Source organism: Pristiophorus japonicus, chromosome 8 (genome assembly GCF_044704955.1).
Source record: "Pristiophorus japonicus isolate sPriJap1 chromosome 8, sPriJap1.hap1, whole genome shotgun sequence".
Taxonomy (NCBI): Eukaryota; Metazoa; Chordata; class Chondrichthyes; family Pristiophoridae; genus Pristiophorus; species Pristiophorus japonicus.
The window spans coordinates 62,562,964-62,585,406 of NC_091984.1; the positions used below are offsets into that span (position 1 = coordinate 62,562,964).

The 22,443-nt window shown below is 41.0% G+C and overlaps 1 protein-coding gene across 2 annotated transcripts in view; it reads right to left on the reverse strand.

The window, feature by feature from the left end:
• Positions 1-22,443, reverse strand: part of zyg11 (zyg-11 family member, cell cycle regulator) — a 93,551-nt gene that overhangs the window by 14,227 nt on the left and 56,881 nt on the right. For both annotated transcript variants that reach the window (XM_070886855.1, XM_070886854.1), the window contains exons 9-14: positions 22,073-22,234; positions 11,636-11,683; positions 10,750-10,817; positions 4,309-4,438; positions 1,674-1,726; positions 99-196 (exon numbers count right to left, since the gene is read on the reverse strand). In XM_070886855.1, coding sequence (XP_070742956.1) covers positions 99-196; positions 1,674-1,726; positions 4,309-4,438; positions 10,750-10,817; positions 11,636-11,683; positions 22,073-22,234 — 559 coding nt within the window. The remainder of the gene's footprint in view (positions 1-98; positions 197-1,673; positions 1,727-4,308; positions 4,439-10,749; positions 10,818-11,635; positions 11,684-22,072; positions 22,235-22,443) is intronic.

The window sequence follows — 22,443 nt, forward strand, 5'->3', positions numbered from 1 at the left end:
GAACTTTTATAGGAAAACACACAACCTTAATGAATTCTGCTCAAGCACAATAAACATGTAAAAAGCGTTGCTTCGCTTTGCCTCCAATGACCACCTACCATTTTTGCTACAGACATGCTGCATTGCCCAGACAGCCCAAATCTGCACTCCGGGAGTATCACAACATTCCAACAATGGAAAAAATGGACTAAACGATCTGGAAATAAATATTTACTCTATGTTAGCAGAAAGCAAAAAGAAAATGTGCAACCTTTTAGCTGAAAATTGTATTACATTCACAAAACTGAGGCAAATGAAATTTGAATGATATAGGTAGCTCCAAAACTCAAACTATTGGATCAGGGCACTTTCATAAACTGTTCCTTTCCATTCTTTCTTCCCTCCCTAAAACATTATGCTTATTTAACCTTTATATCTTTGCTCACACATACACTTTCCATTTTTGAATCCAATTTACTCATAATTACCAATTCCTAGAACTGCTGCAGCAAGGTCAGCGATAATAAAAAGAACTTCCATTTATATTGTGCCTTTCACAATCATAGCATGTCCCAAAGCACATTACAGTCTAAGAACATAAGAAATAGCAGGAGGAGACCATTTGGCCCCTCGAGCCTGTTCCGCCATTTAATAAGATTATGGTTGATCTGATCATGGACTCAGGTCCACTTCCCTCCCCCCTTCTCCATAACCCTTTACTCCATTATCACTCAAGAATCTGTTTATCTCCATCTTAAATATATTCGATGACCCAGTCTCCACAGCTCTCTGGGGCAGAGAATTCCATAGATTTACAACCCTCATAGAAGAAATTTCTCCTCAGCTCAGTTTTAAATGGGTGGCCCCTTATTCTGAGACTATATCCCCTAGTTTTTGTTTCCCCTATGAGTGGAAATATCCTCTCTGCAAGCACCTTGTCGAGCCCCCTCATTATCTTGCATGTTTCGATAAGATCACCTTTCATTCTTTTGAACTCCAATGAGTATAGGCCCAACCTACTCAACTTATCTTCATAAGTCAACCCCCTCAATCTCCGGAATCAACCGCGTGAACCTTCTCTGGACAGCCTCCAATGCAAGTATATTCTTCCTTAAATACGGAGACCAAAACTGTACGCAATACTCTAGGTGTGGCCTCACCAATACCCTCTACAGTTGTAGCAGGACTTCTATGCTTTTATATTCTATCTCCCTTGCAATAAAGGTTAACATTCCATTTGCCTTCCTGATTATTTGCTGTACCCGCATACTAACTTTTTGTGTTTCATGCACAAGGACCCCCAGGTCTCTCTGTGCTGCAGCACTTCTGAAAAACGGTACCGTTGACCAATACAGTACTGAGTGCTGCATTGAAGTGTCAGCTTAGATTATATGCTCAAGTTTCTAGAGCGAGACTTGAACCCACAACCTTCTGACTCGAGGCAAGAGCATTACCACTGAGCCAAGGCTGACATACAAGCTCTACAAATAGCTTTAATGTATACAAGACATTTTGATAGATACATTTTGAAATCATTGCCTTTAAAAGAAAAATACACAGAACTGTTTACATGGCTCATGAATAAATTGTATTATTTTATCCTCGACCCCCAGTTGTGTAACTTGCTTGGGGGAGGGGGGTGTGGTGGAAGATATCAAAACTGTCACTAAGTACAGTATCAAAAACATATGTACCTGTAAGCTACCATCTCACAATCTGGGGTCGGCCAATTTAGAATGACAGATTGCTGTAAAGAAAAAAGAAAGTTAGCTAACTGCCTTTAGATAAATAAAGCAAAACAGTTGTGCTTTGGATATTAGTTGTATAAAATATATATATATATATATATATATATATATATTTTTATAAATTCATTCACGGGATGAGAATGTCGCTGGCAAGGCCAGCATTTATTGCCCATCCCTAATTGCCCTTGAGAAGGCGTTGGTGAGCCACCTTTTTGAATACAACCAAGGGGCCATTTCAGAGGGCAGTTAAGAGTCAACCACATTGCTGTGGGTCTGTTATGTATAGTGTGTGAATGCAGAATAATCACTTCAGTTGTAATGTGCGTGTGTTCAAGAGGTCAGAATTATTCAGCTTTATTGAAAAGATCAGTGTGTTTTGGAAGAAATATCCATAACTTAGAAACTATAATCACCTTTAGCATTCAACATGTGTATGCACCACTTTACAAGATAAAAACGATTTATAGATTTATAGAAAATCAAAATATTTCTGCACTGAATTGTAATGTCCCTCATGCTTCAACTAGATATACGATTTAAGCTGCCAGCGTGGGTCTGTACTGATTTATATCAAATCAATCACCAAACTCATGGTCTACAGGGCTGTAGTAATACCCAGCCTCCTGTATGGATCTGAGGCATAGACGATATATACAAGGCACCTCAAGTCGCTGGAGATATATCACCAACGATGTCTCGGCAAGATCCTGCAAATCCCCTGGGAGGACAGGCGCACCAACATCAGTGTCCTCGACCAGGCTAACATCCCCAGTATTGAAGCACTGACCACACTCGATCAGCTTCGCTGGACAGGCCACATAATACGCATGCCAGATACGAGACTCCTTAAGCAAATGCTTTATGCGGAGCTCCTTCATGGTAAACGGGCCAAAGGGGGACAGCGGAAACGTTATAAGGACACCCTCAAAGCCTCGCTGGTAAAGTGCGACATCACCACTGACACCTGGGAGACCCTGGCCGCAGACCGCCCGAGGTGGAGAAAGTCCATCCGGGAGGGCGTTGAGCTCTTCAAGTCGTAACGCAAAGAGCATGAAGAGGCCAAGCGCAGGCAGCGGACGGAGCGCGCGGCAAAGCAGCCCCACCGACCCCTTCCCTCGACGAATGTCCGTCCCACCTGTAACAGGGTCTGTGGCTCTCGTATCGGACAGTTCAGCCATCAAAGAACTCACTTCGGGAGTGGAAGCAAGTCCTCCTCAATTCCGAGGGACTGCCTATGATGATGATGAGCACCTCGTTAAGTGATTAAATGATGGGCACGTCATTTTCGTATCACATTAGCAGCAGTTCAAGCCAGGTTTTTTCTCTGATTTTCATTTTAAAAAGATCAGCACAAGAAAATCTTTGAATTGCTACTGATTGAAAAGACTGTTCAACAGCTCCAGCCTCGGTGTACAATGATTGGAGTTGGATGCAAGTGAACAGCTTTTTATTTATGCATTTGGACAGACATGTTTGGAGTTCTGCTACTCCCTGACTCCAGTGATGAGAATATGCAGTACAGTAATACCATAGCTTTTATTGCAATTCAAATGCTGCCAGTGCAGTGTAACGATAACATGAAAGGAAATTCCCACATTAAAGCTGTTCCAAATTGGAAAGGAAACAGTAAAATTAACATTAAAAAAAGATGGAGAGGGGTTAAATCTAGTGTCAAATGCAGCAATTGGCCTACCACATTTAATCGACTTTCAAGACCTCAATCATTACTATTCCCTCCACCCAATGAAATGCACTTTTAGTTGACAATCACTTGGGTGATGGGTGAAATGGGCCTTGGAGAGTTAGGACACAGGCAGCAGAGTTTTGGATGAGCTCAAGTTTATAGAGAGGGGAAGATGGGAGGCCAGCCAGGAGAGCATTGGAATAATCATTTAAAAGGTAACAGGCATGGATGCAGCAGCAGATGAGCTGAAGCAGGGGCAGATTTGGGAGATGTTACGGAGGTGGAAAGAGGCAGTCTTGGTGATAGAGCGAATATATGGTCGTAAGCTCAGCTCAGGGTCAAACAGGACACCAAGGTTGCAAACGAACTGGCTCAGCCTCAGATAGTGGCTAAGGAGAGGGATGGAGTCGGTAGCTAGGAAACTGGGTAGGGGACCAGAGACAACAGCTATGGTCTTCCCAATATTTAGTTGGAGGACATTTTTACCCATCCATTACTGAATGTCAGACAAGCAGCGTGACAAATCAGAGACAGAAGAGAGGTCGAGAGAGGTAGTGGTGTGCTAGAGTTGGGTGTCATCAGCATACTTGTGGAACCTGATGATGTGTTTTTAGATGATGTCACTGAGGGGCAGCAGGTAGATGAGAAATAGGACAGAGCCAACAATAGATCTTTGGGAGAGTCCAGAGGTAACGGTGCGAAATTGTAGACCAGTAAATAAAGAGGAGTTATGATTTCACTATAAATAGTAAACAATGGAAGTCTTCCCTCTGTTATTAGCATAAACTCCAATACAACAGAAGAAAAGATCTAATTTGTTGTAAAGAAAGTTCCACATTGGAAATCCTCATGCAAATATGTTTTACAAAATACAATGGACCATGTGTACAAACATACCAGCTGCTCCAGAAGAGAAGCGCGGAGGTCAAGATCCAGTGTCCAGATATGTAGCCCACGGGATATCAAGTGAGCAATTATTCCTGCAGCAAAGTAACTGACCTCCACTTCCTTGTTGTGCAGTAAGACACTAAAAGAGAAACACAAGGTGTATTACGGGAACAACATTTTTTCCAAGAATCTACTGAATAGCACTTGGATCACATGCCCCCCCTCAAACTTTCCTCCAAGCAGAAAAAGTTTATTTCAGATAGCCTCTTCCACAATATGAAACTTCTAAGACCCAGATAAACTAGGATCTCAATGACCTACACTGGCTTCCCATCCCACAACACATTAAATGTGCAATCCTCCTTTTCTTTAAATCCCTGCATTACTTTACCCGACCCAATGTCTGCAACCTTTTCCAGCTCTATATTCCCACAATGCAGCCCTCCCTCCCCCAAACATTGCATCCCTGGGACTTGAGTCTTCGGTACACCTCCCCTCCCCCTTTGTCCCTTCCCTGATAGCAATGCCTGCAGCTGCCTGGCTCCTACTCTCTGGAATTCCTTCACTAAACTGCTCTCCCTCTCCTTTGAAAACCTCCTCAAAACCTATCACTTCAACCAAGCATTCAGTCACCCCTCCTAACCTCTCTTCATAGCTGGATGTCCCTTGTCCTTGTACCATTGTCCTGTGAAGCACTTGGGGAAGTTCTTTTTATTTTAGGCACTATATAAATTCATATTGTTGATACCCTTTCTCAACCCTTCCAAATGCATCAATGTCTCTTTGAAGGTAAGGGATTAAAATAAATCATACAAAATATTCCAAATTTCATTTTAACATTGAATTATACACGGTTAAAATAACCAGTTTCAACTTTCAACCAAATGCTCTCAAAATACATCCCACAAATAACAATTGTAAAGGCATAAACTCTCGCTGAGATATGATTGCACAGGGACCAGTAGCTCTTCACTTTCTCACCCATAATACAATACACATTAGGATGAAAATTGATAAGGACATAAGTATGATGAAAACCACGGTAATAGATTGCTGATTTTATGGAGCAGAGAATAGAACTTGGGAAAATAAAATGGGCAACAATATTGAACAGCAATGGGAAACATTTAAAATGGTGTTCAACAGAGTGCAGGAACAATATATTCCACTTAAAGGAAAGAACAAACTAAACCCTAATGCGACTCCATGGCTGAATAAAGCCATAAGGGAACAATTGAGGGTAAGGAAAAAGAGGCATACATTAAGTACATAAGACAGCAAGGGAGTGCGTGATGAGAGAATACGAAGAAATTAGAAGAGAAATCAAAAAAACAATTAGGAAGGCAAAAAGGAACTAGAACATTAAATTATCAAGGAACATAAAACAAAATAGTAAAATATTTAACAGGCACATCAATAAAAACGGAAGGTTGTGAGGGGAATATGGCCATTAAGGGATAGACAGGATAATACCACAGGTAGAGATGGCAGAATTATTAAATAATTATTTTGCTTCAGTATTTACCAGGGAGATAGAACAGGTGGACATGACATTGGATGATGAGATTAGTAATGAGATAAGTGCATTTAAAATTAAAATGGAGGATATATTAAATAAACTAATCAAACTCAAGAGGATAAAACCCCTGGTCCAAATAGATTGCATCCACGTATTTTAAAAGAATCTAGGGAAGAGATAGCAGAGGCTTTACTACACATATTTAATAATTTGTTAGCAAAAGGTGTAGTGCCAGAGGATTGGCAGATAGCTAACGTAATACCTACATTTAAGAAGGGGGACAGAACATGTCCAGGGAATTATAGACCAGTCAGCTTAACATTGGTGGTTGGAAAAATAATGGAATCCCTATTAAAAGGAGTAAAAAGAACATCTAGAAACCAAAAATATTATAACGATATTGGATTTTGTGTAATGAGAGAGGATTAATTAGCAATCTTATCATGCGAGGCCTCTTGGGGAAGCATGACCATAATATGGTAGAATTCTTCATTAAGATGGAGAGTGAACAGTTAATTCAGAGACTCTTAGGCTCCTGAACGTAAAGGTAACTTCGTGGTATGAGACATGAATTGGCTAGAATAGATTGGCGAATGATACTTAAAGGGTTGACGGTGGCTAGGCAGTGGCAGACATTTAAAGATCACATGGATGAACTACAACAATTGTACATCCCAGTCTGGCGTAAAAATAAAACGAGGAAGGTGGCTCAACTGTGACTAACAAGGGAAATTAAGGATAGTGTTAAATCCAAGGAAGAGGCATATAAATTGGCCAGAAAAAGCAGCAAACCTGAGGACTGGGAGAAATTTAGAATTCAGAGGAGGGCTAAGGCTTTAATTAGGAGGGGGAAAATATAGAGTATGAGAGTAAACTGGCAGGGAATATAAAAACTGACTGCAAAAGCTTCTATAGATATGTGAAGAGAAAAAGATTAGTGAAGATTAATGTAGGTCCCTTGCAGTCAGAATCAGGTGAATTCATAATAGGGAACAAGGAAATGTCAGACCAATTGAACAAATACTTCAGTTCTGTCTTCACTAAGGAAGACACAAATAACCTCCTGAAAATACGAGGGGACCGAGGGTCTAGCGAGGAGGAGGAACTGAGGGAAATCCTTATTAGTCAGGAAATGGTGTTAGGGAAATTGATGGGATTGAAGGCTGATAAATCCCCAGAGCCTGATAGTCTGCATCCCAGAGTACTTAAGGAAGTGGCCCTAGAAATAGTGGATGCATTGGTAGTCATTTTCCAACATTCCATGGACACTGGATCAGTTCCTATGGATTGGAGTGTAGCTAATGTAACCCCACTTTTTAAAGTAGTGGGGAAAATGCTGAAATCAATTATTAAAGATGTAATAGCAACGCATTTGGAAAGCAGTGACAGGATCGGTCAGGGATTTATGAAAGGGAAATCATGCTCGACAAATCTGATAGAATTTTTTGAGGATGTAACTAGTAGAGTGGATAAGGGAGAACCAGTGGATGTGGTGTATTTGGACTTTCAAAAGGCTTTTGACAAGGTCCCACACACGAGATTAGTGTGCAAAATGAAGACACATGGGATTAGGGGTAATGTATTGACGTGGATAGAGAACTGGTTGGCAGACAGGAAGCAAAGAGTGGAAATAAACGGATCCTTTTCAGAATGGCAGGCAGTGACTAGTGGGGTACCGCAAGATTCAGTGCTGGGATCCCAGCTATTTACAATATATATTAACGATTTAGACGAAGGAATTGAATGTAATATCTCCAAGTTTGTAGATGACACTAAGCTGGGTGGCAGTGTCAGCTGTGAGGAGGATGCTAAGAGGCTGCAGGGTGACTTGGACAGGTTAGGTGAGTGGGCAAATGCATGGCAGATGCAGTATAATGTGGATAAATGTGAGGTTATCCACTTTGGTGGCAAAAACAGGAAGGCAGATTATTATCTGAATGGTGACAGATTAGTAAAAGGGAAGGTGCCTTTTACCCTGAACCTGGGTGTCATGGTACATCAGTCATTGAAAGTAGGCATGCAAGTACAGCAGGCAGATAAGAAGGCAAATGGCATGTTGGCCTTCATAGCAAGAGGATGTGAGTATAGGAGCAGGGAGGTCTTGCTGCAGTTGTACAGAGCCTTGGTGAGACCACACCTTGAGTATTGTGTGCAGTTTTGGTCTCCTAATCTGAGGAAGGACATTCTTGCTATTGAGGGAGTACAGCGAAGGTTCACCAGACTGATTTCCGGGATGGCAGGACTGACATGAAGAAAGACTGGATCGACTAGGCTTATATTCACTGGAATTAAGAAGAATGAGAGGGGATCTCATAGAAGCATATAAAATTCTGATGGGATTGGATAGGTTAGATGCATGAAGAATGTTCCCATGTTGAAGAAGTCCAGAACCAGGGGTCACAGTCTAAGGATAAGGGGTAAGCCAAATAGGACTAAGATGAGGAGAAACCTTTTCACTGAGAATTGTGAACCTATGGAATTCTCTAGAAACAAAAATAAGTTGAGAACAGTTCATTGGATATATTCAAAAGAGAGTTAGATGTGGCCCTTACGGCTAAAAGGATCAGGGGGATATGGAGAGAAGGCAGGAGTGGGGTACTGAAGTTGTATGATCAGCCATGATCATATTGAATGGTGGTGCAGGCTCGAAGGGCCGAATGGCCTGTTCCTGCACCTATTTTCTATGTTTCTATAAATAGTCAGCATGTATTTGAAAAGGGAAAGTCTTGCTTGACCAACCTCATGTAATTTTTTGAAAAGGTAACAGAGCATAGACAATGGTGATGCAGTAAATGTAATTTATCTATATTTTCAAAAGGCCTTCGATAAGGTACCTCAATAGACTGATGAACAAGGTCAGAGAATGCAGAGTCAGGGGACAAGTAGCAGAATGGATAGCTAGCTGGCTTTAAGGCAAAAAGCAGAGAGTGGGGGTAAAAGGTAGCTATTCACAGTGGCAGAAGGTGGGTAGTAGTGTTCCACAAGGATCAGTGCTGGGACCATAATTCATATTAACGATTTAGACTTTGGAATCAAAAGTACAATTTCTAAATTTGCAGAGGACACCAAATTGGGGGGGGGGGGGGGGGGGGGTAGTCAATACTGAGGAGGATGGCAACAAATTTCAAGAGGACATTAATAAACTTGAAGAATGGGCATATAATTGGAAAATTAAGTTCAATACAGATAAATGTGAGGTATTACATTTTGGTAGGAAGAATTCCAAAGATTCACAACCCTCCGAGTGAAGAAATTACTCATCTCAGTCTTAAATGGCTGACCCCTTATCCTGAGACTATGCCCCCTAGTCTCCAATCAAGGGAAACAAATCTCAGCATCTACCCAATCAATCCCCCTCAGAATCTTACATGTTTCAATAAGATCACCTCTCATTCTTCTAAACTCCAGACATTATAGGCCCAATCTCCTCAAAAAATATACATACACAAAATTGAACAGCAATCAGGAGTAGCAGGATCTATTGGCTATTTTTCCATCTTCCTATAGCCTGTTACAAGTACAATTGTGCAGCACTCCAATTATTGGCTCAGACTCTAATTGCTGGCCCAGAGATTAGAAAAGTAAAGTAGAGACCACAAATCAAGCTGGAATAATTCAGAACCCCTCACATTTGAATGTGTCACCTCACTTTTGACCCATATTCCTTGTATATAAGCCATCATAACATCGACTGTGCAAGCAACCCCTTTTTAAAAAAAAACTACCTGAGAGACACATAAAATGGTGCATGAAGGAGCGATTTGCGCATCAGATATTACAGTATATCAAGCTAATGTACATTACAATAGTGGAACGCTCACTTTTTAAAATTCAAGATTATTGACTTTAAGTATCAAACATTACTCCCCCCATCCCCATTTGTTTATTAGACTAGAAGAAACAAAACAAACACACTGATTTTATAGTCACCAAGAAAGGTGAAAGATAGATTCTGGCATTTTGAATTCAATATGGCAAATTCTACTAAAAATCTCCTCCAAGTTTCTACATCTAGTAAGATTGGACATTACAGCCAGTGTATTTTGTGGTCAGTTGGTGAACCTAAACTAACTTCAATTATTGCTACAACACACAACCAAAAGGCTTTAATCTCTAACCTCCCCACCCACCCAAAAAAACATAACATAAGAAACAGGAGCAGGAGTAGGCCATTTGGGCCCCTCGAGCCTGCTCCGCCATTCAATAAGATCATGGCTGATCTGATCCTGGCCTCAACTCCACTTCCCTGCCTGCCCCCATAACCTTTGACTCCCTTATCATTCAAAAATCTGTCTATCTCCATCTTAAATATATTCAAAGACCCAGCCTCCACAGCTCTCTGGGGTAGAGAATTCCAAAGATTCACGACCTGAAGCTTTCAAATTTATACACCAAATTTCAATTCCCACAAATTAAGATATTTGTTGCAACAAATACAGAAACTGTTAAAATATAATTGTATCATCCCTTATTTTATTAACTGTATTTTCTAAATCAGAAAATACTTTTTAAAAAAGAAATGTCTAATCACCCTTCAAGCTTACACAGTTATTGTCAATCTATTGTCTAATTTCATTAGGGGATAAAAAGCAAACACTCAAAATTTTAATGGAGGTATGTACACTATTCATTTCTAGTCAATCCAATATGATGAAAGTGATCACACACCCCAGTCTGAATAGGCAACGTAATCAAACCCTCCAGAACACTGCACACTCAACCATTAAAAAACCTTACAGAACAGTATTATTACAGAACTATTTATTTTGAACATTTCTTGGGAGGAACACTACTTGCTATTGGGGGTCCCTCACTTCCTGCAAACAGTCACCTGCTTGGGCGTCAAGAGAAATCTACCATAGTTATTCACTTAGAAACAAGAGTTTTAAAACTGAATGGTCCGAAAGTGAAGGAGGCTAAATAATTGTTACCTGATATGTTCAATAAAGTTCTTCTTCATCAATTGAGGATGGAGTTCTTTCACTTCTGCTATGTTGTTCTAAAATAAATAAAATGTTATTTGAATGACTATTAGAAACTCAGCATCTTAAAACAGATCATTTTTTTTTTCTTTTTGCTGAGGACAAGACTGCTTCTCGCTTCACAAAATGTCATTCCAAGCTGACAGCAGGGAGGGGGCACATGGGTGTTGAAACCATCTTCCCACTCTCCAACAATTGCCTTTTTCAGAATACAAGAATTACTTTTGTTTCAATACTTTCTACATCCTTCTAGGTAAATACTGGCCTCTACATGGCACTTTACTATAATTATGGCAAAGATCTATAGAAAATATGTGGAACATCTTGGTGTAAACCCATGCTTTGTCACTCTATGGCACAGTATTTTGAGGTGCAGCTTCAGATCTTTTGTTGATAAGCTTGCAGCAATTATGTCCCAATCACTAATCCTCACGTGAATATATCACACGAACACTGACCAATAAGCGCAGGCAAAACTGAAAAACATACATAATTTACATTACTTCCTTTAAATCAGACTTGGGAATTGAATACAAAAAAATCAAAAATATAATTCATTTTATAACCATCAATAATTTTATTTAGCAAAAATAGGGGGAAAAAAAAATCAGCTTTTTGAATGTTTTAAATCAAAATTTCAATGAAAAGCTCTCGTAATGGGTAAGCACTTGGTTTTCATTCAGTGCCTCTCAATAACCATGGTTGCAAACAAGAACTAGCTGTGTGGGGGGCAGTACACCATACAGTGCCACAGAATGCCACTCTACCAATTCTTTTTCTAAACATCCGTTTGACCTGGAAGGTTATTATCTTCATAACACACAACGTTACTCACCAACAAACCTAGAACCTTCTGCTGGATGGATGGCTCACCTGGAAAGGACTGGAAATACAAGAGTAAGAGTCATCAACATGCACTAAGTATATAAACTGGCTTATAATATTGAATAAAATGAAGTAATTACATTTCATAGAATTATAGAATTTTACAGCACAAAACGAGGCAATTCCATCCATCTCATCTGCGCCGGCTGTCTGATAGAGCTACTGACAGTCCCATTGCCGTCATCGCCCCATACCCGTCAAAAATCTGTTCACTTCTCTTTTAAAAATTGTAGTAGACCCTGCTTCTACTGCTGTAGGACAGCCCGCATCCCAACAATTCTCGAAAAAAAGTTTTAAAATTCTGCTAACCCTTTGTTCATTTGGCAATGATCTTAAATATTTGACCCCTCAGCTATCAATTCACTGATTTTCCCCATTTATCTAACCAAAATCTCATTATTTTCAAAACCTCATTATTTTGAGCACTTACTATATTATTTTGTACAATTATAAAATTTAACAACAATTTTGTGTCACATTTGTAGAAATTCTATCACTGTTATGCAGTAGCTTCTGTATATTCATAGCGCATAGAAGCATAGAAGGAGTTAAACTAATATGGCAGGGGGATGGGAACAAAAAGGAGACAAAAGCAAAAGACAGAAAGGAGATGAGGAAAAGTGGAGGGCAGAGAAACCCAAGGCAAAGAACAAAAAGGGCCACTGTACAGCAAAATTCTAAAAGGACAAAGGGTGTTAAAAAAACAAGCCTGAAGGCTTTGTGTCTTAATGCAAGGAGTATCTGTAATAAGGTGGATGAATTAACTGTGCAAATAGATGTTAACAAATATGATGTGATTGGGATCACAGAGACGTGACTCCAGGATGATCAGGGCTGGGAACTCAACATCCAGGGTTATTCAACATTCAGGAAGGATAGAATAAACGGAAAAAGAGGTGGGGTAGCATTGCTGGTTAAGGAGGAGATTAATGCAATAGTTAGGAAGGACATTAGCTTGGATGATGTGGAATCTATATGGGTAGAGCTGCAGAACGCCAAAGGGCAAAAAACGTTTGTGGGAGTTGTGTACAGACCTCCAAACAGTAGTAGTGATGTTGGGGAGGGCATCAAACAGGAAATTAGGGATGCGTGCAATAAAGGTACAGCAGTTATAATGGGCGACTTTAATATGCACATAGATTGGGCTAACCAAACTGGAAACAATACGGTGGAGGAGGATTTCCTGGAGTGCATAAGGGATGGTTTTCTAGACCAATATGTCGAGGAACCAACTAGGGGGGAGGCCATCTTAGACTGGGAGGATTAATGAGCAATCTCGTTGTGCGAGGCCCCTTGGGGAAGAGTGACCATAATATGGTGGAATTCTGCATTAGGATGGAGAATGAAACAGTTAATTCAGAGACCATGGTCCAGAACTTAAAGAAGGGTAACTTTGAAGGTATGAGGCGTGAATTGGCTAGGATAAATTGGCGAATGATACTTAAGGGGTTGACTGTGGATGGGCAATGGCAGACATTTCGAGACCGCATGGATGAACTACAACAATTGTACATTCCTGTCTGGCGTAAAAATAAAAAAGGGAAGGTGGCTCAACCGTGGCTATCAAGGGAAATCAGGGATAGTATTAAAGCCAAGGAAGTGGCATACAAATTGGCCAGAAATAGCAGCAAACCCGGGGACTGGGAGAAATTTAGAATTCAGCAGAGGAGAACAAAGGGTTTGATTAGGGCAGCGAAAATGGAGTACGAGAAGAAGCTTGCAGGGAACATTAAGACGGATTGCAAAAGTTTCTATAGATATGTAAAGAGAAAAAGGTTAGTAAAGACAAACATAGGTCCCCTGCAGTCAGAATCAGGGGAAGTCATAACGGGGAACAAAGAAATGGCGGACCAATTGAACAAGTACTTTGGTTCGGTATTCACTGAGGACACAAACAACCTTCCGGATATAAAAGGGGTCAGGGGGTCTAGTAAGGAGGAGGAACTGAGGGAAATCCTTATTAGTCAGGAAATTGTGTTGGGGAAATTGATGGGATTGAAGGCCGATAAATCCCCAGGGCCTGATGGACTGCATCCCAGAGTACTTAAGGAGGTGGCCTTGGAAATAGCGGATGCATTGACAGTCATTTTCCAACATTCCATTGACTCTGGATCAGTTCCTATGGAGTGGAGGGTAGCCAATGTAACCCCACTTTTTAAAAAAAGGAGGGAGAGAGAAAACAGGGAATTATAGACCAGTCAGCCTGACATCGGTAGTGGGTAAAATTATGGAATCAATTATTAAGGATGTCATAGCAGCGCATTTGGAAAGAGGTGACATGATAGGTCCAAGTCAGCATGGATTTGTGAAAGGGAAATCATGCTCGACAAATCTTCTGGAATTTTTTGAGGATGTTTCCAGTAGAGTGGACAAGGGAGAACCAGTTGATGTGGTATATTTGGACTTTCAGAAGGCTTTCGACAAGGTCCCACACAAGAGATTAATGTGCAAAGTTAAAGCACATGGGATTGGTGGTAGTGTGCTGACATGGATTGAGAACTGGTTGTCAGACAGGAAGCAAAGAGTAGGAGTAAATGGGGACTTTTCAGAATGGCAGGCAGTGACTAGTGGGGTACCGCAAGGTTCTGTGCTGGGGCCCCAGCTATTTACACTGTACATTAATGATTTAGACGAGGGGATTAAATGTAGTATCTCCAAATTTGCGGATGACACTAAGTTGGGTGGCAGTGTGAGCTGCGAGGAGGATGCTATGAGGCTGCAGAGCGACTTGGATAGGTTAGGTGAGTGGGCAAATGCATGGCAGATGAAGTATAATGTGAATAAATGTGAGGTTATCCACTTTGGTGGTAAAAACAGAGACACAGACTATTATCTGAATGGTGACAGATTAGGAAAAGGGGAGGTGCAACGAGACCTGGGTGTCATGGTACATCAGTCATTGAAGGTTGGCATGCAGGTACAGCAGGCGGTTAAGAAAGCAAATGGCATGTTGGCCTTCATAGCGAGGGGATTTGAGTACAGGGACAGGGAGGTGTTGCTACAGTTGTACAGGGCCTTGGTGAGGCCACACCTGGAGTATTGTGTACAGTTCTGGTCTCCTAACCTGAGGAAGGACATTCTTGCTATTGAGGGAGTGCAGCGAAGGTTCACCAGACTGATTCCCGGGATGGCGGGACTGACCTATCAAGAAAGACTGGATCAACTGGGCTTGTATTCACTGGAGTTCAGAAGAATGAGAGGGGACCTCATAGAAACGTTTAAAATTCTGATGGGTTTAGACAAGTTAGATGCAGGAAGAATGTTCCCAATGTTGGGGAAGTCCAGAACCATGGGTCACAATCTAAGGATAAGGGGTAAGCCATTTAGGACCGAGATGAGGAGAAACTTCTTCACCCAGAGAGTGGTGAACCTGTGGAATTCTCTACCACAGAAAGTTGTTGAGGCCAATTCACTAAATATATTCAAAAATGAGTTAGATGAAGGCCTTACTACTAGGGGGATCAAGGGGTATGGTGAGAAAGCAGGAATGGGGTACTGAAGTTGCATGTTCAGCCATGAACTCATTGAATGGCGGTGCAGGCTCGAAGGGCCGAATGGCCTACTCCTGCACCTATTTTCTATGTTTCTATACCAAGATGAGGCTTCTACACCAAAAGATACAGTAGTTTTTCATTAGTAGCAACTTTACAAAGCAGTTCCTAATTAATGTGTGTCACACCAGAATTTTACTTCATTCTTGTCTTAATTGCATTTGTAACAATAATGTCAATAGTATCAGCTTGGTTCAGTTACCAGCACTCTCCTGACTCAGAAGGGTATGGTTTCAAGCCCAACACCAAGACTTGAGCACCTAATCTAGCCTGATACTCTTGTACAATAATCAAGAGTGTTGTTTTAAATATAGGAATTTTATCTTTGGTTTTTATATAGTTCAGATAACTAGTACAAACCATGGGTTAGACCTCCAGCAGAATATTTAGGCATCTTACTTTAAGAAAACCCATGGAAAGGTGCAGAAGGGATTCACTAAGATAATACCGGAGATGATATAAATATAAAAACAGACAGCAAGAGCTTCTACAGGTATATAAAAAGGAAGAGGGTAGCTAAAGTAAACATTGGTCCCTTGGAGGATGAGAAACAGGGAAATGGCAGAGACTTTGAACAAATATTTTGTATCGGTCTTCACAGCAGAAGACACTAAAAACATCCCAATAATAGATAATCAAGGAGCTAAAGCGTGGAGGGGTGGAGGGACTTAAAACAATCACCATCACTAAAGAAAAAGTACTCTGTAAAATAATGGAATTAATGGTGGACAAGTCTCCTGGACTTGATGACCTGCATCCTAAGGTCTTAAAAGAAGTGGCTGCAGAGATAGTGGATGCATTGGTTGCAATCTACCAAAATTCCCACGAGTCTGGAGATGTCCCAGCAGATTGGAAAACTGCAAATGTAACACCCCTATTTAAAAAAAAAAGGAAAGAGACAGAAAGCAGGAAATTATAGACCAGTTAGCCTAACATCTGTCGTTTGGAAAATGCTGGAATTCATTATTAAGGAATCATAATGCAGTCAAGCAAAGTCAGTGTTGTAGGAGGTAGGCACCTTTAGAATATACCAGAACACTAGGCATTAGGCACCTGCTAGATATATCTAAACGCATATAAGTTTAAAGTGGCCACACATAAAATGGCTGCCCAGGCATGATGGGAAATCAGGTAGTCAAGCTGTGAATTGTTGAATGTTCAATGACCGAGCAATAACCCTGTGAGGCCCACTATAGGAATGCCTTGGATGCAGGATAAGAATAATGAGGAGAGAACCCATCTCCTGTAAACAAGGTCATAAACCAATTAATTCCCCAAGAAGAAAGAAATAGGGAGAGAACCTATCTCCTGTAACAAAGTCATCAATCAGCCCGAGCTGACAATAACCGAACATATGGTTCCTGAGGCACCAGGGGAATTCTATTGGGTTAAAAGAACCTATATGTAATCTATAATCGTTGTGATTGGCTTGTGTCCAGCCGTGATGGGCTGTGTAACTGTAGTAAACTGTTTGTAACTGTTGTGAAACATATAAAAGTGCATGTAACCCTTTGTTCTGTGGAGAGAAGCCTGGACTCAGTCTTGTGATTTCCTCCCCGCTAGCGTTAATAAAGGCCGCGACAGCGTTGGAACCGACTCTGAGTGTTGAGTGATTCTTCTGAGAAAACATTCACACTAACAGTCAGCATGGTTTTATGAAAGGGAAATCATGTTGACAAATTTGCTGGAGTTCTTGGAGGATGTAACGAGCAGAGAGGATAAGGGGGAAACCAGTGGATGTGGTGTATTTGGATTTCCAGAAGACACTCGATAAGGTGCCACATAAAAGGTTACTGCACAAGATAAGTGCTCACTAGGTTGGGGGTAACATATTAGCATGGATAGAGGATTGATTAACTAACAGAAAACAGTGAGTCAGGATAAGAGTCATTTTCCGGTTGGCAAACAGTAACTACTGGGGTGCCACAGGGTTCGGTGCTGGGGCTCAACTATTTACAATCTATATTAATAACTTGGATGAAGGGACCGAGTGTAATGTAGCCAAGTTTGCTGATGATACAAAGATGGGTGGGAAAGCAAGTTGTGAGGAGGACATAAATAATCTGCAAAGGGATATAGACAGGCTATGTGGGTGGGCAAACATTTAGCAGATGGAGTATAATGTGGGAAAGTGTGAGGTTATCCACTTTGGCAGGAAAAATAAAAAAGCAAATTATTTAAATGGAGAGAGATTACAAAATGCTGCAGTACAGCAGGACCCGAGAGTCCTTGTGCATGAAACACAAAAAGTTAGCATGCAGGTACAGCAATTAATCAGGAAGGCAAATGGAATGTTGGCCTTTATTGCAAGGAGGATTAAGTATAAAAGCAGGGAAATCCTGCTACAACTGTACAGGGTATTGGTGAGACCACACCTAGAGTACTGCGTAGAGTTTTGGTCTCCTTATTTAAGGAGGAATATATTTGCATTGGAGGCAGTTCAAAGGTTCACTCGGTTGATTCCTGAGATGAAGAGGTTGACTTACGAAGGTTGAGTAAGTTGGACCTATACTCATTGGAGTTTAGAAGAATGAGAGGTGATCTTATTGAAACATAAGATACTGAGGGGGCTCGACAAGGTAGAGACAGAGAGGATGTTTCTATTCGTGGGGGAATCTAGAACTACGGGGCATAGTTTAAGAATAAGGGGTCGCCCATTTAGAACTGAAATGAGGAGGAATTTCTTTGCTCAGAGGGTCGGAAATCTATGGAACTCTCTGCCTCAGAGAGCTGTGGAAGCTGGGTATTTAAGGTGGAGATAGACAGATTTTTGAACGATATGTGAGTGAAGGGTTACGGGGAGCGGGCAGGGAAGTGGAGCTGAGCCCAAGATCAGATCAGCCATGATCTTACTAAATGGTGGAGCAGGCTGGAGGGGCCAAATGGCCGATTACTGCTCTTATTTCTCAAAAAAATTGAGGGTTTGATAACATAAATTGAGAAATCTATTTCCACTGGTCAGTTAGTTGGTAGTTTGAGGGTATCATTTAAAAACAGTACCAAATGGAAATATCTATCTATTTTTATGCAGAGGGTTGTTTGGTTATAGAATGTCCTACCAGAAACAGTGGTGAAAGCAGAAGGGAAGTGGATAAATATTTGAAGCAGAAAATTTAATTGGGTAGAGGGAAAGGGTATGTGTTTAGGTCTAAGTGAATAGCTCTTTCGGAGAGCAAGATGGGCCGAATGGCTTTGGTCTGTTTTTAAACATGTAATGATTTTAACTAGAGTTTAAAATGGTGGCTGTTCTTTTGTTAGGTATAGAATAGGAGACCAGAGACACACTATCTGCAACAACCAGACAAAGTTATGGATCACAAATTACCTTTGTTAGGGTAGAGCATGATTGAAATGTTAATATGTGCAGGTTCATTAGACCAATATGTAATTTCCAATTGTGATCACGTGCTAATAATCTGGTTGAAATGCAGGAAAAGAAATACAAGTGTCACAAGACTGTTCATACTTTGCTCAATTTCCTCAAATAACTTTACTTCAAAGGAGATCAGAAGGATAAGTGTCCCAGGTCTGGCTGCTAGTTTTTAGTTCTGGTAATTGATATTTGGGTGCTCACTTATTCCACATTTAAAATCTCACTGCAAAAGATACATTCCGAGGCTGCATTCTGTTTACCAAGGAACAAAGAAAGGCTCATCAGATGCATCCAAAGAAACTATTCTATTCCAAGAAACTAAGAAAAGCTGATAGCAGCATTCTGAAAAAAGCAGTTCCATACGTGAACTGTTTCTTGTTCTTTTCTGCATGTATTGTGCTATTTAGTATTTGTTTTACTCCGAGTCATCTTTAATTATAAATATAATCAGTGGTTTAGGCTGTACAACAGTGTGATATGTTCTGACTTTTGAACAGACAGGAAACATAGCAGCCATCCTACATATTCTCCAGTAAGTACTCTTCTACGACTGGGGTGGTCAGATCAGGACTATTCTAACTCAGCGCAGCAAATAATAAAGGCGCAAATTGGAGTTTGTAGGAGTCATGGAAACAGTCATTAAACCATTTACATGAGAAAACAAGTGTTGAAGATACCCCCAACCATAAAATGTGCAGTTTTTCAGATAATGCATGAAACTGATTTTGGTAGATGTTAAGGATTCCATAGTGTTATTCAAAGACCAGCAGGTTCGCCAAGTGTCTTAGCCAAAATTCTGCCCTCAACCAACACACTCAAAAGTAGATTGAACTTGCAATGCACATTTACCAACATAACAGTCACTGCACTTTAAAAGTATGTGAAGCATCGAGATGTATTCTCATTCAATGGAAATGCCTCAGCTTTGTTCTGCCTCTCCCTCAGTGCAGCTTAAACAGATCAGCAATGCAATGTGCATGAAGCTGCAGGAAAAAAACCAGCCATGTAGTCCCCTTTTTTTTCTATCTGTAACAATTCCACAGCCAAGGTGGGCAGACACTTGCTCCCAATTCTGTAACAATGGCACTCTGAGCAACAGCAGCCTAGCTTTTCAAGCAGAAACATCTTGCCTGCACTCACTGCTGCTCCCGAGTAACTTGACTGAAATAGGGAACTGGGCACATTAGAACTGCGTGCAGAAACCTTTACTCACAGTTCATTATTACACCAATCCACTATGCCATGAGACTATAGTGAACATAAACCCTACTATATTAACACACTGTACTATGATTACATCGTATCATAGAAACATAGAAAATAACAATAGCAGGCCATTCGGCCCTTCGAGTCTGCACCGCCATTCATTATGATCATAGAAACATAGAAAATAGGTGCAGGAGTAGGCCATTCGGCCCTTCGAGCCTGCACCACCATTCAATATGATCATGGCTGATCATTTTTGAAACTTTAGTACCCCATTCCTGCTTTCTCTCCATACCCCTTGATCCCTTTAGCCGTAAGGGCCACATCTAACTCCTCTATCTCAACACCATATTCTTACTTTTTACCCATACCCCTTGATGCCTTTTGTGTCTAGAAATCTATCCATCTCCTTCTTAAACATATTCAGTGACTTGGCCTCCACAGCCTTCTGTGGCAGAGAATTCCACAGGTTCACCATCCTCCAAGTAAAAAAATGTCTCCTCATTTCAGTCCTAAATTTCCTACCCCGTACCCTGAGACTGTGACCCCTTGTTCTAGACTACCCAACCAAGGGAAACATCCTCCCCGCATCCAGTCGATCCAACCCAGTCATAATTGTATACGTTTCAATGAGATCCCCTCTCATTCTTCTAAACTCCAGTGAATACAGGCCCAGTCAATCCAGTCTCTCCTTATACCACAGTCCTGCCATCCCAGGAATCAGTCTGGTGAAACTTCGCTGCACTCCCTCTATGGCAAGTATATCCTTTCTTAGGTAAGGAGACCAAAATTACACACAATACTCCAGGTGCAGTCTCACCAAATCCCTGTATAACTGTAGGAAGACATCCTTGCTCCTGTACTCAAATCCTCTTGCAATGAAGACCAACATACCATTTGCCTTCCTAACTGCTTGCTGCACCTGCATGTTTGCTTTCAATGACTGGTGTACAAGGACACCCAGGTCTCTCTGTACATCAACACTTCCCAAGCCATCACCATTTAAATAATACTTTGACTGTATGTTTTTCCTACCAAAGTGAATAACTTCACATTTATTCACGTCATACTGCATCTGCCATGTGTTTGCCCACTCTTTCATGACTGCAGCTGGAAGAGATTTTATTGTGCAGAAAATCCAGTAATGTTTGTAACTTCTATCTATAAAATGAAGACTGCAATAAAAATTTAAGTCTTTAAGAACATAAGAAATAGGAACAGGAGTAGGCCATAAGGCCCTTGAGCTTGCTCCACCATTCAATAAGATCATGGCTGATCTGATCATGGACTCAGCTCCACTTTCCTGCCCGCGTCCCATAACCCTTTATCATTTAAGAAACTGTTTATTTCTGTCTTAAATTTATTCAATGTCCCAGCTTCCACAGCTCTCTGAAGCAGCGAATTCGAGATTTACAACCCAGAGAAGAAATAAAATTCTCATCTCTGTTTTAAATAGGCGGCCCCTTAGTCCAAGATCATACCCTCTAGTTCTCTAGTCTCCCCCATCAGTGGAAACATCCTCTCTGCATCCACCTTGTCTAGCCCCCTCATAATCTTATACATTTTGAAAAGATCTCCTCTCATTCTTCTGAATTCCAATGAGTAGAGGCCCAATCTACTCCACCTTTCCTCATAAGTTAACCCCCTCATCCCCGGAGTCAACCTAGTGAACCTTCTCTGAACTGCCTCCAAAGCAAGTATATCCTTTCGTAAATATGGAAACCAGGGGCATAGTGTGTTGGTGCTTGAACTAGCTTATGCATAGGAATTCTGCATTAGATAAAAGATAAAACAAACGAATATAGCTTTTGAAATAACAAACTACACCAATCTCTTTCCTCATTGGTTTCACTAAGAGGTTGTTTGAAATTACTGGCATCACTGATCTGCAATAAAGGGATACGTATTTGGACCTACAATTTCCCATATTATGTGTTTCCAATCTCTGTGCCATCAGATGGTGATGGATGCATCAAGTAGAGGCCAGGTATTTCAGCAAAGGCTGGAAAATAAGTGGACAAGCCACTCCATCACTCTTACACATACCCTGGAGAGAGACACAAAAATCTCCAAGTCGCTGGTCCAAGATCAGGCCTGGGAAACATGATGGAGGAGGGTTGGGGAAAAGGTGATATGGATAGGGTAGAATAGGTCACCTGCTCAACTTTTCAAATCAAGGAATTGCATAATGTGTGGAGAAACAGGAAAGATGAAACAAAAAGGTTGAGAACACCATTACCTAATTTTAAAAAATTACCTCCAGTACTTTCATAAATAATTCTAAGCCCGTATTTTCTATAAAGTGCTTGCAGGTGGTCGGAGATTCATCGGTGAGGTTCCAAAGTGCGCTAAGCGTAAACTTTAAAGTGGTATCCACCAATGACAGGGTTGTCTTCTGCTCTACAATATGCAGCAATTTCTGTAAAACAGAAAGGAGAGTATGTAGTCCACAGATCTAGATAATGGGGTAGAAATTCTGACATCCCAGGCCTGAAATTTTACGGACCTGGGAAGGCATCGGAAAAGCCGGTTTTCAGTGCGCAATACGCATGCGCTGAAACCCGGCTTTTCCGATCTGTCAAGCTGGAGCTGGACAGATCGCAGACATCTTGGGAGCGAGGACATTTG